Source organism: Podarcis melisellensis, assembly GCF_964234715.1.
Source record: "Podarcis melisellensis genome assembly, chromosome: 17".
NCBI lineage: Eukaryota > Metazoa > Chordata > Lepidosauria > Squamata > Lacertidae > Podarcis > Podarcis melisellensis.
This window is the reverse complement of record NC_138534.1, coordinates 8,342,864-8,358,389: the sequence shown is the minus strand read 5'-3', so window position 1 is coordinate 8,358,389 and position 15,526 is coordinate 8,342,864. Positions and strand designations below refer to the sequence as shown.

The 15,526-nt window shown below is 45.2% G+C and overlaps 1 protein-coding gene across 1 annotated transcript in view; it reads left to right on the top strand.

Annotated features, from left to right (window-relative positions):
• The window catches only part of C3 (complement C3), a 67,384-nt gene that overhangs the window by 29,011 nt on the left and 22,847 nt on the right, over nucleotides 1-15,526 (top strand). The window contains exons 14-25 of the mRNA XM_081893696.1: nucleotides 950-1,111; nucleotides 1,231-1,360; nucleotides 2,305-2,376; nucleotides 3,759-3,959; nucleotides 4,936-5,047; nucleotides 7,512-7,597; nucleotides 7,743-7,882; nucleotides 9,130-9,342; nucleotides 11,663-11,729; nucleotides 13,027-13,113; nucleotides 13,534-13,737; nucleotides 14,929-15,004. Of these exons, the coding sequence (XP_081749822.1) occupies nucleotides 950-1,111; nucleotides 1,231-1,360; nucleotides 2,305-2,376; nucleotides 3,759-3,959; nucleotides 4,936-5,047; nucleotides 7,512-7,597; nucleotides 7,743-7,882; nucleotides 9,130-9,342; nucleotides 11,663-11,729; nucleotides 13,027-13,113; nucleotides 13,534-13,737; nucleotides 14,929-15,004 (1,550 nt within the window). The remainder of the gene's footprint in view (nucleotides 1-949; nucleotides 1,112-1,230; nucleotides 1,361-2,304; nucleotides 2,377-3,758; nucleotides 3,960-4,935; nucleotides 5,048-7,511; nucleotides 7,598-7,742; nucleotides 7,883-9,129; nucleotides 9,343-11,662; nucleotides 11,730-13,026; nucleotides 13,114-13,533; nucleotides 13,738-14,928; nucleotides 15,005-15,526) is intronic.

Genomic DNA, 15,526 nt, shown 5'->3' with positions numbered 1-15,526 from the left:
CTCCCTCCCCAATGCCTGGGTAAGGGAAATGAGCTAGAATGACAAGTTTATATTGAACTGTCGAATCCAGGTAGCAAGAGTGGCAGCAATCCTAGCCTCACTTAAGTTGGAGTAAATCTCGCTAAATGCAATAGGACTTCCAAGTAGACATTGTTAGGTTTGCCACCATATATGGCTTTGCAATTGGGCCCATAGCCACTTAATAAACTTTGTCTGTGGTGTGCAAGGCTCTTGTTGTTGGAAAAATACTAAAAGGGCTATTCCTTTGGGAATTCATTTATTTGGAGATGTGCAGGGAAAGTACCGTAGTTTTCGCTCTATAAGACACACCAGACCACAAGACGCACCTAGTTTTTGGAGGAGGAAAACAAGAAAAAAAATATTCTGAATCTCAGAAGCCAGAACAGCAAGAGGGATCATTGCGCAGCGAAAGCAGCAATCCCTCTCAGTGGCGTAGCGTGGGTTGTCAGCACCCGGGGCAAGGCAAGTAATTTGCACCCCCTAACCTGTGGATTTGCGCCCCCTAACCCTAACCCCCAGATGTTGTGCCCGGTGCGGCCGGCCCCCCCTGCACCCCCCACGCTACGCCACTGATCCCTCTTGCTGTTCTGGATTCTGGTATAGCTGCGCAGCCTGCATTCGCTCCATAAGACGCACACACATTTCCCCTTACTTCTTAGGAGGGAAAAAGTGAGTCTTATAGAGCAAAAAATACGGTTATTGATTTGTAAATAACTGTTGATGACTGAGATATGCATGTTTATTGTGTGCTACATATGAAATAGTTCAAAGTATGTATATTTCTACATCAGCAGAATACAAAACAGAACACAGATTTGTGCAAAATATACTAATTGCAGCTGAGCGGAAAATCCCAGATGGAAATGGGAATGAATATCTGAATGGATATGTATGAAACTAAACCACCTGGCTTCCTTTGTCCAAACAGCTGGTTGTGAAAGGTGCAACTGAGGCAGACAACCGGATTCACCAGCCAGGAACTCAAATGAAAATCAAACTGGAAGGCGATCCAAATGCTCGGGTTGGTCTTGTGGCCGTGGACAAAGGCGTCTATGTGCTAAACAGGAAGCACAAGCTTACACAAACGAAGGTGAGGCGAGAAATTCCTTGGGGTGGGAGCAGTGGGGTTCTGATCCTCCCCCTACAACTGGAAACATGCTGGGCATATACATTTATTTTTTCTATCACCTTGTGCCTCCTCCATACCAGATATGGGACTCAGTGGAGAAGAGTGACATTGGATGTACAGCCGGCAGTGGCAGGAACAATCTGGGTGTGTTTGAAGACGCTGGACTTGCCCTGGTGACCAGCAATAAGCTTTCCACGCCACAGAGAGCAGGTATTATTGGGGAAGGTGTTGGCGCTGGTGAGATGGCAATGGAGCTCCAGTGTGAGAAAGACCTGAGACTCCACAGCTAAATCTCCCCTGGCCTCCTCGCCGGCCCAAGTAGGACCAATTCAGCCAGCTAGCCCTGGGGATTACCTAAAGCTTATTTCCCCGAAATTGATTTTTGAATTTTGAAAATAATAATAATAATAATAATAATAATTATACCCTGTCCATCTAGCTGGGTCCCCCCAGCCACTCTGGGCGTCTTCCAACAAAACACTAAAATACAATAACCTATTAAACATTAAAAGCTTCCCTAAACAGGGCTGCCTTTAGATGTCTTCTAAAAGTTTGGTAGTTATTTTTCTCTTTGACATCTGGTGGGATGTCAATATTGAATATTGTTATTCATGTTTTTATACTGTGTTTTATGCTGCTTTTATAATTAAGTGTTTTAAATTTGTTGTTAGCCACCCTGAGCCTGGTTTTTGAACCAGGAAGGGCGGGGTATAAACAAACAAATTATTATTATTATTATTATTATTTACTCTTTTCTGGCTCAAGCACTAGCATGATGCCCCAGGATGCCAGGCAGGGGTTGGGTGGGGATGCAGGTTCTTGGACTGAACTGTCCGACTACCCCCCACTGTGAGATATGCAAATACACGTGACAAATCTCAGAAGACTGCTATTTCTAAGAAACAGCTTCAACAACCAGGACAATCAGCAATACTCCACATTGCACCCCCTGTAAGATGTCTTAATGAGAAATGGCAGCTATCAGGAGTTCATTGTCACATGTGTAACATGTAGTTAAGCCTTACATAATGTGACTTGGTGGGAACCACTTTTACGTCTACACGCATAAAGTCAGTCTCCACAAGAATTAGAATACAGTGGCGCTTATTTCAGTTCCAAACAATTAGTTCCTGTTCCTCCCTTTCCTACCCCAGATCCAAAGTGCCCTCAGCCTGCAAGACGCCGACGCCGCTCTGTACAGCTCATCGAATCTAAAGCAAGTAAAGGTATGTGATGCATGGCAAAGGCTTCATCGGCAAGAATGGTGGAGAATTTTGCAATCATTGAACATGAATTCCAGCTCTTCTCCAAAATCTCTTTCAGCTGCCAAATGAGCCCATTGATTTCCACACGAGTATTAATGAACGTTATCAATGCCAACTTGTTAAATAAATCCAACAAAATTAATGACACTCTTTCTGAACCCAGAACATATTTAGCAATGATTTCTTATACTAACATTGCTCCGTTCATTGTCTTTGTTTTGGAGTGATGGTAGGCATTCACATTTATTGTGATGCACTAGTCCTAGATCCTGCTGAGTTCCAGAAGAGGGGGGGGGGGACTTTCAGAAATATTGTAACTTGGAGATGTGATTTTAACTGACCATTTACCCCGTGAAATCAAAATAATTTGAGCCAGATTGAAAAGATGACATCTAATGGGCAGAAGAGTGGAAGAATATTGTGCCTGTTCAGCTTTAACACTGGGGATTGGTTGTTGATACTCATGCATGGTCCCCACTGTGGATGGATTTTCTTCTCCCTTTGAGGTGGCTTCCAGTTCCTGCTCTCTCAAGGAACAGGCTAGTGTCTGACAGAGAAAGATCACTGTCCATCAAGCAAGTATCTCATTGTACCTCAGTATCAACAACAAGAGGAAAAGCCAAGTTCTCCTGTAGAAATTATTGTGGAGGACCTCATTGTGTAGTGAAGGAGCACGCACACTGCAGGCAGAAGGAATCAGGCTCAATCCCCAGTAACCCCAGTTTAAAAATATCTCAGTAAGGCTGGGAAAGATCTTGAAGAGGAGCTGCCAGTCAGAGTTGACAGTGCTGGACCAGTGGCCTGACTCTCATTCTCTCTAATATCACACTAAGCAATCCACTGCCTATCGGTTTGGAAATGAATTGGGCAACACACACACCCCTCAGTGGTAGTAATTTCTGCTTACTCGGGGGGACTCCCTAGGTATGTAGGAGTATAATAGTTGGCATTTGAAATGGAAATGGAAGTTTTAATTCCTACCTGCAAGATGGCCTATTAAGGACATATATATAGTAACATTCAGGACTTATGAAAATTGGGAGGCTGTTGGAGTTGAGAGAAAGAGGTTGTGGAAAAGAAGGGAAGGAAATTAGCCTGCCAAGGGCCCTGATGTAAACAATAAAGCAGTATCATAAAATGGCAATGTATAAAAACTAGCAAAAATTCAAAGCACATTTCGTATCTCCCTGGAAGCAGACCAGAATAGGACGTGGCAATTAGGAGCTCATTCATAGCATTTATCTGTATTTTAGCTTTCTTCTGGCTCCTGTTATGAGTAGTAGAACAACACTGGTGTGGGGAACAGACATTCTTTGATATTTCATGATGTTTGCATGTTGCAGCCGGCCAATATCAGGATCGGGTGCTAAGAAAGTGCTGTGAAGATGGAATGCACGACAACCCCATGGGCCACAGCTGTGAGAAGCGGGCACAATACGTTGTAGATCAGACTGAGTGCCAGAATGTCTTCCTGGAATGTTGCCGCTACATCAGAACCATAAAGGATGCAAACAGACGGGAAGATGAACTGCAGTTGGCAAGAAGCAAGTAGAATTTTTGTGAATAATAAAAATTCAGGGGCGCAATATTGGGGAGATGGACAACTTAGTTAGCGAGCTGCAAAATCCTTTCCTACGAGGGTGCAGAACTGAGACCTGGGCAATGTTGAGCTGACCCACCTGCGCCCACCAGAATTCAAGTTCTGGGTCCATTTTTGTCACCTCTTCAAGAGACATAGCTTGTCATAGCTTGGTTACATAGGGACACGGGTGGCACTGTGGTCTAAACCACCAAGCCTCTTGGGCTTGCCAATTGGAAGGTCAGTGGTTCGAATCCCCGCAACGGAGTGAGCTCCCGTTGCTCTGTCCCTGCTCCTCCCAACTTAGCAGTTCAAAAGCATGCCAGTGCAAGTAGATAAATAGGCTTCAGCAGGAAGATTAACAGCATTTCCGTGCGCTCTGGTTTCTGTCACGGTGTTCTGTTGTGCCAGAAGTGGTTTAGTCATGCTGGCCACATGACCTGGAAAGCTGTCTGCGGACAAACGCCGGCTCCCTCGGCCTGAAAGCGAGATGAGCGCTGCAACCCCATCATCGCCTTTGACTGGGCTTAACCGTCCAGGGGCCCTTTACCTTTACCCCTGACAGTTAAGTCCAGTTGCGAATGACTCTGGGGTTGCAGAGCTCATCTCACTTTACTGGCTGAGGGAGCCAGCGTTTGTCCGCACACAGTTTTTCCAGGTCATGTGGCCAGCATGACTAAGCCGCTTCTGGCTAATCAAACACCGTTTACCTTCCCGCTGGAGCGGTACCTATTTATCTACTTACACTGGTGTGCTTTCGAACTGCTAGGTTGGCAGGAGCAGGGACCGAGCAACGAGAGCTCACCCCGTCTTGGGGATTCGAACCGCTGACCTTCTGATCGGCAAGCCCTAGGCTCAGTGGTTTAGACCACAGTGCCACCCGCGTCTTCCCTTTACCTTTACCTTTTCCATTGATAAATCTGTGTCTCCTGTTTCCCCAGGTGACACTGACGATGAGTTCTTATCGGATGAAGAGATTGTCTCTAGGTCTGAGTTCCCAGAGAGCTGGTTGTGGCAAACAGAAATTCTGACTGCACCTCCTAACGATCATGGGTATAAAGTTTTTTATGGTTCCATTCTCCTTTGGAGAACACTGTCTGCTCTATAGACTTAGGCAGCATTCCTATACTCCCTTACAGGAAGTAAATTCCATTTAGCACAATGGGAATTCCTTCTGGGTAGACATGTACCGGATTGTGCTGTATATCTAGTTTGAAAATAAATCCTTCTTCCCAAAGACTAGGAATCTTGAAAGGAATAATCATCAGTGCCTTCACCAAACTACAATCCCCAGGATCCTTTAGAGAATGCTATAAGGGCTAAGAACCTAGACAGCATCTTAAAGAGCAGAGACATTACCTTGCCAACAAAGGTCCGTATAGTTAAAACTATTGTTTTCCCAGTAGCGATGTATGGAAGTGAGAGCTGGACCATAAAGAAGGCTGGTCGCCAAAGAATTGAAGCTTTTGAATTATGGTGCTGGAGGAGACTCTTGAGAGTCCCATGGACTGCAAGAAGATCAAACCTCTCCATTCTGAAGGAAATCAGCCCTGAGTGCTCACTGGAAGGACAGATCCTGAAGCTGAGACTCCAATACTTTGGCCACCTCATGAGAAGAGAAGACTCCCTAGAAAAGACCCTGATGTTGGGAAAGATGGAGGGCACAAGGAGAAGGGGACGACAGAGGACGAGATGACTGGATAGTGTTCTCAAAGCTACCAGCATGAGTTTGACCAAACTGCGGGAGGCAGTGGAAGACAGGAGTGCCTGGCGTGCTCTGGTCCATGGGGTCACGAAGAGTCGGACAGGACTAAACGACTAAACAACAACAACAACATAAGGGCTAAGATGGGATAAAGCTTATGTAAACGCATCATGTAAATTTAGCTTTCAGTTTATCAAAGAGCAAAAGCAAGGATGATGCAAAACTTAATTGCTCTGCTTTTGAGGCAAATTTGCCTGTCTCACACAATGCAAGCATGGATGGGAAATCAGTCTTGTCTCTAGAGATGGCTCTGCTTCCAGGTTCCTCATCCTAGAAATGGAATGAAAAGGAAAGATCCTCCTCCCTGACTACGTGAAAGGGAAGGGAAGTTGCCGAAAGTATTGCACCTGAGCTCTTGCCTGCTAGTTTGAACACCAAGCTTCGGAAAGGGTGGATTTCAGTTAGGTGTGAGGAAGAAATTTGGTTCAGTTTCAAATTAAAACCTGCATGCCATATTTCAAGAGGTAATAATTCAGACACAAAAAGAACCACAGCAGAACCACACGCAAGAAATTGAAACCAGGACATTTCCTTTAAAATTCCCCCCAAATGGGAATGTAGGACCCCCCCCCCCGCCAAGAGGACATGTCTGGGAATTCCCAGGTATATGACAACTCTCCCTAATTCACACTTCCTGAAACAATATGGAAAACAAAGAACACCCTTCCTGAGCGATTCACACTTCTCCAATGTGTACACGATGCACATGCCAGGTGAAGTATGCATAAAAATCCCTTTATGAGGGAAAAATGGTTGCAAAAATGTGTATATTAGGAGAAGTTTGCATTAAAATACTGATGAGTTTTTATGGTGACTTAACAACAGGACTGTACAAGGGTCCCCGATTATAAAATCATAGAAAACGGGAAATACGTAGCCACTCCAGCAACATATCTCTATTTCTTCACATCCAGAAACGCAAGAAGGGCTTTCACTCTTGCTAGAAGCTCGGCCTTGCCCTCACCAGTTCTGGAAGGCTCCTATAGAAGAGTCCCGTACGCACAGTGACTTTACGCCTGCCCATTCGGGGAAATAGGAAGTCCCGAACATATATATTTTTAGATGTCCTTTTTATGTTGAGATTCGTAGAGACACCATTGATCCTTTGCTGAGGAGGCTTGCTGATCTTTCAGACAAGTCTAAACTTAATTCTCTCCTCTTAGGCAAAGATCACAAGACTACCTGGCTGGTAGCCAGATTCTGCGCCCAGATTTGTAGGCACAGATCATCCTCTAGAATAAAATACCTTACTAGGGAAATGTTGAAGTCACCCTTTGGGGTGCCTCAGGGTCAAATTTTATGGTAGCCCAAATCTCAGTTGTACGGGTGTGTGTATATATCTGAATTTTAACTCATGAGCTATTGCTGCAATCTGCTCTGACTGTATATTTTATCTTTATGAATGCTGTTTTTATTGTGTTATGCGAGCTGGTCTTTGACCGTAATAAATTATCTGGTGACTTAAAAGCAACAACAATTAAGGATGGTGTGGAAATGTGGGCAACTGAGAGATACTGAAACTGGTCGATTTGCCCATCCCTAGCTTCTACTTGCTGGTTAAAAGCCCCTGGGATCACAGGGCACCTGAGCCACCATGTCCCGTCTAGCTGGAGGGCGCCTGAGAAGGATGCAGTCGCCCCCTGTCCCACAACGTGGTGTGCACCCCTGCCCAGGCAGCTTCCTGTGTTCTTGTTCCATCTTAGTCTTCAGCTACACAGAAATATAACATGGCACCTTTCTCTCTGAATCCAGGGTCTCATCCAAGACAGTGTCTCTTTTCCTGAAGGATTCCATCACGACTTGGGAGGTGGTGGCTGTGAGCGTTTCAAACACAAAAGGTGAGGAATTCTCGACAGCAGGTGGAAGGCAGGGGCTGGAGAGATGAAAGCAGGCTATGTCCACCTCAGTAAACACCTTAGGTAGGTGTTGTTCAGCTACTTTTGATTCTCAACCTCCTTCCTTTCCCATTGGCTCTCCTTGCAGGGATCTGCGTGGCTGACCCTTACGAGATAACTGTCATGAAGGACTTCTTCATGGATCTACGGCTACCTTATTCAGTAGTGAGGAATGAACAGGTGGAGATCCGAGCTGTTCTCTACAACTATAGGCATGAAGATATCATAGTAAGTGATTACTTACAGGGTTATTTGATAGTGATGATTTTATGTTTTGTTTTGTGCAGTTTGTTTTGTGGTGTATTGTGTGTTTATTTTTACACTGTTGGGTTCTTAATGAAAAGTGGCTTAGATATACTCTAATAGGTAAGTTTGTACTACTACTGATATTTGTGGTAGTGCCCCATCTAAATGTTCTTTTTTACTGTACATTCATAATTTGTGTTCATGATGCTATCACAGCAATCATATGTTAAAAAGTACTGTTTGTGCCTGCAAAGATTTCAGGGCGGTCTCACTGATTCATTTCCAATCAGAGCCTGTTCTGTAACTTCTCCTTTTTTTTACTTTATTCCCCCAAGCATTTGAGGAATTCAGTTAAGATCCTATAGAATATGAACTGAAGTAAATGATCTTGCTAGCTTTAAGCACAAAATGTGGAAAAGCCCATTTTTCCTCTGCCAGTGGTGAGGATGTTAATAGTACATACACTATCCCACCTCCTGCCAATCCCTAAAGAAAGTTAAAAACACAAAAAGTAAAATGAGCGCTTATGCAAAATCACACTTATGTGGTGTGTCTGTACATCAGGCAGCGCTCATGGCAAGACCTCGGAGGACTGACTCACTTACTGATCCCTCATTCAGTTTGGTGGCAAGTGTGTTTGTAGCACCAGCTGTGAAGTGGTGGTACAAACATGGTAGAGCAGATGTGGGTGGCGCTGTGGTCTAAACCACGGAGCCTCTTGGGCTTGCCGATCAGAAGGTTGGCGGTTTGAATCCCCGTAACGGGGGCTCTCATTGCTCTGTCCCAGATCCTGCCAAACTAGCAGTTCGAAAGCATCCCAGTGCAAGTAGATAAATAGGCACCGCTGCAGTGGGAATGTAAACGGTGTTTCCGTGTGTTCTGGCTTCCGTCATGGTGTTCCTTGCGCCAGAAGCAGTTTAGTCATGCTGGCCACATGACCCGGAAAGCTGTCTGTGGACAAACGCCGGCTCCCTTGGCCTGAAAGTGAGATGAACACGGCAACCCCGTAGTTGCCTTTGACTGGATTTAACCACCCAGGGGACTTAACCATCCAGGGGTCCTTTACTTTTTACAAACATGGTGATTCATGGTGCAACAAAAGAACCTATAATGAAAACAATGTGGTTCAACAAGGGGAAAGCAAAGGAGACACAGAACCGATCCAAGAGGGAACACTGCCTTGGCAATGGACCTAGTAATGGATCACCGCCCTTTCTCTTTCTCCTCAGGTGCGGGTGGAGCTGATACACAACCCAGCCTTCTGCAGCGCCTCCACTGCCAAGGAAAGATACCGACATCAGGTCACTGTTAAAGGCCAGTCCTCCAGGGCGGTGCCATTTGTGGTTGTTCCGCTGCATCTGGGACTGCATGACATCGAGGTCAAAGCAGCTGTCAGGGGACAGTTTGTGTCTGATGGTGTGAAGAAGAAGCTGAAAGTTGTGGTATGTAATATGTCCAGAGAAAAAGAGCCAGAAGCACTATGCTTCTGAATACCAGCTGTTGAGAATCACGTGGGGCGAGTGCTGTTGTGTTCATGTCCTCCTTTCACACTTTCATGTGCATCTGTTTGGCTACTGGGACTAGATGGGCCTGTGAACTGAGCCAACAGGGAGCACCTTAGGGAGGCAGTAGGATGGGAAACAATGGCTTTAAACATGAGAAAATAATTTGGGAAACATACTCCTGCCAACCTAGCAGTTCAAAAGCACGTCAAAGTGCAAGTAGATAAATAGGTACTGCTCCAGCGGGAAGGTAAACGGCATTTCCGTGCGCTGCTCTGGTTTGCCAGAAGCAGCTTAGTCATGCTGGCCACATGACCCAGAAGCTGTACGTCGGCTCCCTCGGCCAATAAAGCGAGATGAGCGCCGCAACCCCAGAGTTGGCCACGACTGGACCTAATGGTCAGGGGTCCCTTTACCTTTACCTAGGTGGTGATTACAGACTTTTTTGCACCTTTACAAAAGTATCTGAACACCATGGAAATTCAGTAGAACTCTGGTTTGCACCATAGTGCGTGAGCCTATGAGCTTCTTGAGTTCTAGGCATTACATTCAAGCCATCGCCTATTTTCCAATGCCTGTCGTCTGTCAGTTGACCACACGAGGGCACATCTGCATTTTTCTTTTTTAATCCAAGGAAGTACGGCTGGCTAGGGCAGTTTAAGTTTAACTGGATATTTTGGAGAGAAATCCTGTTTTTGTTCTTTGTAGCCCTACGTAATTCCATATCAATGGTGCTTCCTCAGCGTTGTCACGTTCTGTTATTAGCTTTTTTCAGTGCCATGCCGCTAATTTAACACACTTACCTCACTGCCCATGGAACCTTTGTCATCAGCCCATAAACCTGGGGACACTCTGTTCTGTCACTGCTTCCAGCAAAAATAAGAAAAACACATGTGATCCGCTTGCTTCTCTTTCCCCCCACATATTTCCCTGGCATAATTTGATTACTGCTGCACTTTGACTAAACGTTGTTTCCATGTATAGCTCAGAAGTAGGCATCACTAAGTGCAAAGGAGCTTCCTTCCAGGTACATCTACCCAGAGAGGAGAGTGGGTTCCATCTGGGAATAAAGACTATCAACAATAAAAATGAAATGGGATGGGGCAAGCACTATGTAGAATCGTGATGGGCCCAAGGAGGTGGGGACATGAAAGCCCTGAAACCTGATATAATCCGAAACTAGGATATGCCAAATGCACACTGCATGGCGCAGTGGAATGTAATTGTTTTAGAAAACCTTTTTGCGCTGCAGGCCTTAGCTCTAGGAAAACCGAAATTTCAGTAGGAAAGTGTAAACATTGTATGTGGGGCTTTTTTTTATCATCCATAACTCACTGAAACACAGTTCTCTCAGGTGGGCACCATTGCCATTTTAAGAGAACAAGGGAGGTGGTCATGGCGAGTTCCGGCACCTCTTTTTCTAGAAGAATAGCACTGAGTATGATTCATACCCTAAAAACACAGGAACAGGCAACCTACAAGGCACATTTTGAGACCTGGATAAGCCCAGAATGTGTGCACTGTACTTGGGCACTGTGCATACCTAAGACAGTTTTTACTTGCTCTGAGCCTTTGGGGTGGTATATAAACTTAATTAAGAAAATAAATGGGAACAACTTTAGCTATTCAGGGTATTTAATGATAACTGCAACCTCCACTTGAATAGCTAGGGGTGGGGAAATGTTTGCAAAACAATGCAGATCCCATGACTTTCTGTGGGGTTTGCTCAGGATGAAATTCTGCTGCACTGAATGCACAGTTAATTGGTGGGTGGGTGTTCTGCACGGCGTGCCATTTGGATTTCCCAAATTTAGATTACTGCTGTAGAGGAGGATGCTTTTCACAAATACCTCAGGGTCTGAAAAGAGCTCTCCCTTCTCCTGGTGGGCTCTGTCAGCTTGCTGGGACACAGGTGGGCTTCCTAGGGCATCAGGGCTGACCTAAGAGTTGACAGAATGGAATCTGTGACTATCCAGCTGTGGTGGCAAAGCACCATTAAGGACAGGTTGGTGCTGCCTATGGATGAGGGACTATGGACCCCAACCCAGGATTGCTACAATGCCTTAGCTACTGGGGATTTATGCAGCTGACCTGAACCGCTTCCTGCACAAACATGTGACTGAGTCATGCCGCATTTGCAGCAGAAGCTAGATCCGATGCTGATGTTTGCCCTGTCCTGCTGCCTTTTTGAATTGCTCTTTGATGCCATGTTAAGTAATATTTGCAGTGAGACTCGTTCTGTTCTTTCTTCTTGCCCCAGCCTGAAGGGATGCAGAGAAAACTTGTGAGCGTCATTGAGCTGGATCCTGCTACGCAAGGGAACAGCGGTAACACTCATTCTTCAGCCTCCCTTTTCCTTCTCTTTCTTCATTCTTGGAAAACTGGATTGACTGGAACCCAAGTCAATCCTAGACTTACCTTAAATTGTATATTTTTCTGCTGCTGCTTCCTCCCCTGTTTCCCCCTTCTTAAATAAATCTTTATTCATTAACATTTCTAAACATTTTTTTTAAACTTTCATTTTAACCCAACTCTTAAAGTTTCAAGTTAGTGCCAATGTATTTTAAAAACTTAAATATTTATACATAGGCAAGTAGTCTAACTACTTTTAAAATGAAAGTAAAAAAAAAGTTTCTTTTTAGTTAGACTACTTATATTTGTAATAGCTTAACCAAAACTAGTTCATGCCAACCTAGTAGTCTGAAAGCACGTCAAAGTGCAAGTAGATAAATAGGTACTGCTCTGGTGGGAAGGTGAACGGCGTTTCCATGCACTGCTCTGGTTGGCCAGAAGCGGCTTAGTCATGCTGGCCACATGACCGGAAGCTCCCTTGGCCAATAAAGCGAGATGAGCGCCGCAACTCCAGAGTTGGTCACGACTGGACCTAATGGTCAGGGGTCCCTTTACCTTTAACCAAAACTAGTACCGGTAACTTTTCCAAAGAGTATACAAGCCACACTGAACACCCTGGGACTTATTTCTGTGTGACCCAGAATGAGTATTACTATGACGGGCAATTGCCCAATTTATTAAAACAAGAAAACAGAATTGACTCTAGATCCAAAAATTCCTTATATCTGCTGTTTGTTAATGAAAAAGCTTGAATTCTGTCATAGCAACCTAGGGGTTACAGTATCTGGTCCCATATTCCTCTGGGTGAAGGAATGCTCTTTGAGGGTTCAATCTCCGTAGAACCATTGAGTGTTAATAACTACACATGCACAAACAGATCAATCAATCAATCAATCTAATTCTTGGAAAAAATAAGAGGGAACATGGGAAGGTGAGGATTCCTGATCACATGGGTAGCCTCCACAGATGCAATAGGCTCCCCACTGCAAAAGCAGCTACAATGGTACCTCTGGTTGCGAACGGGATCCATTCCGGAGCCCCATTTGCAACATGAGCAGAACGCAACACGCGTCTGCAGGTCATGATTCGCTGCGTCTGCGCATGCGCGTGACGTCATTCTGAGTGTATGCACATGCGCGAGCGGCGAAACCCGGAAGTAACCCATTCCGTTACTTCCGGGTCGCCGCAGGACGCAACCTGAAACGCATAACAAGAGATATAATTGTAATGTTTCTGTCTCGTAATTTTCCTTCTTTTCCTCCCTTTCTTCAGATGGAGTCCAGGAACAACAGGTCCAAGCCAAAGATTTAAGTGATATCGTTCCCGGCACAGAGCCTGAGACCAAAATTACTCTCCAAGGCAAGAACCAGTTATTTTAACATGCAGAAGACTAGGCTTGTAGAAATGAGAATGATCAGAACCCTACCCTGCTCTACCTTTGCCAGCAGCCCACCGGCACGAGGAATACCCTCGGTGCCTGAATTGATCCATACAGCAGGCAGGGCCTCTTCTGCTGATCTCAGTGAGTGTGGCAGGTGGACAAAAGTTTAAAGGCTTTCAAGGGAATAACCCTTGAATTCGTTCTGGAAGCTAACTGTACCAAGCTCCTGGTGCAAAGGGACAAGGGTGACAGAGAAGAAAACTAGCTGGAAGAAGGAGGCAAGAGCTGTCTGTGCTTAGGATCTAGCTAGGCTAAGATTGCAGCCCCTACAAGGTCTCTACTGACTTTCTGCCTGCTTGGGTTCACATATTTGCTGCTGTTGTTCTTTTTGTGACCAGGAGACCCCGTGGCTCAGATTATTGAAGACTCAATTGATGGGACCAAACTGAATCACCTCATTGTAACGCCCTCTGGCTGTGGGGAGCAGAACATGATCACCATGACGCCGTCGGTTATTGCCACCCACTACCTCGACACCACAGGGCAGTGGGAGAAGCTTGGGGTGGATCGCCGCTCCGTTGCAGTCAATCAGATCATGCAAGGTAAGACAATCAGGGGTCTCCAGAGCTGTTCTTCCTCCAGCTTGCGCAAAGGTCTGTCCATGGCTTCTTGAGTTGTTCATCCATAGAAACACTGAGTTCAGAATCCTCAAGAATGCCACAGAACTGCCTATGCCTCATAGTGGCGGTGCCTGTTCTGCTCTTTGTTGAGATCTTGATGGGGCAAAGCAGCTCTGTTCCTCAATTGGTGTTCTGCCGAAGCTACAAAGAGACCAGAAGGGAAAGCTGAAAAGGACACAAGGAAAAAGGCATATGCAAAGGAAGAGCAGTGCAGCAATTAAATACAGTGGTACCTCGGGTTACAGACACTTCAGGTTACAGACGCTTCAGGTTACAGACTTTGCTAACCCTTTGCTTCAGGATAAGACTTTGCTTCAGGATAAGAACAGAAATCGTGCAGTGGCGGCATGGCGGCAGTGGGAAGCACCATTAGCTAAAGTGGTACCTCAGGTTAAGAACAGTTTCAGGTTAAGAATTGACCTCCAGAACGAATTAAGTTCTTAACCTGAGGTACCACTGTAAAAGGGGGATGCAGCAAAGTTTATTTCTGTGCAGGGTGAGTGCCAGTTGCCTGTCTGGATACATTTGTCTAAGCCAGGCATGTCCAAAGTCCATTTTGGGGGCCTAATCCGGCCCGCCAGTCAGTTTAATCCGGCCCCTGTGGCAGTTTATGTCCTGGTGTAAAAACCTCAACAACTTCAGTCCTAAAAAAATCTCAACAAGTTTGGGGGTAAAATCATGAAAAAGCTCAACAACTGCAATCCTAAAAAAAAAAAAAAGGTCAACAACTTTGGTCGGCCCTTTGGTTGGCCCTTCACTTAATCAAATCTGGCTCTCTTTGAAAAAAGTTTGGACACAACTGGTCTAACCATGGGTAGGCAAACTAAAGCCCAAGGGCTGGATCTGGCCCAATCACCTTCTAAATCCGGCCTGAGGACAGTCCGGGAATCAGTGTGTTTTTACATGAGTAGAATGTGTCCTTTTATTTAAAATTTAAATGCATCTCTGGGTTATTTGTGGGGCATAGGAATTCATTCATATATATATTTTTCCAAAGTATGGTCTGGCCCCCCACAAGGTCTGAGGGACAGTGGACTGCTGAAAAAGTTTGCTGACCCCTCTAAGCAGCTGGAGCAGCATTACAGAGTTCTGTTACTCCTTCTCTCTTTCTAGGTTACGCTCAGCAGATGGTGTACAAGAAAGCAGACCACTCCTACGCTGCTTTTAAAGACCGCAAGGCTAGCACTTGGTAAGGGCAGTATTCGTATGGCTGTATACTTTCAGATCTCCAGTAGACTTTGCAACAGCTTTTCCCCCTTGCATACTATTGACCGTCTAATATTTTCATTCTCTTGCTCCCACTAGCTAACTCTTCGCCTTTTCCTTCTCTTCACTCCTTTTGGCATGCTTTGTCCAAAATGCCAATTCCCTTTCCCCCAACTCTGCCGTTTTTTGTCTCGCTGCTCCCTACCATTGGAACAATCAGATATTTCAGGCAAAAATACCTAATACAGCACCCATATTTCCAGCTACTCAGAGTTCCAAAGCTCTGCCCAAATGCTAGAGGTAGGGGACATATTTGTCCAGTTTGAATTTTAATGTGAACCTACCAAATTTTCACTTCCCATTCCAGTATGCGTTGAAACAAAAGCTCTTCATGCTTTTCAAAGTTTTGCTATTGTTCCCCAACCAAGGAATGAGTAAAAAAGAACCTTGGTGAAAAGTGCAAGTAACAATGAATTGGGTTACGGTACTACTTACAAAGATGCAT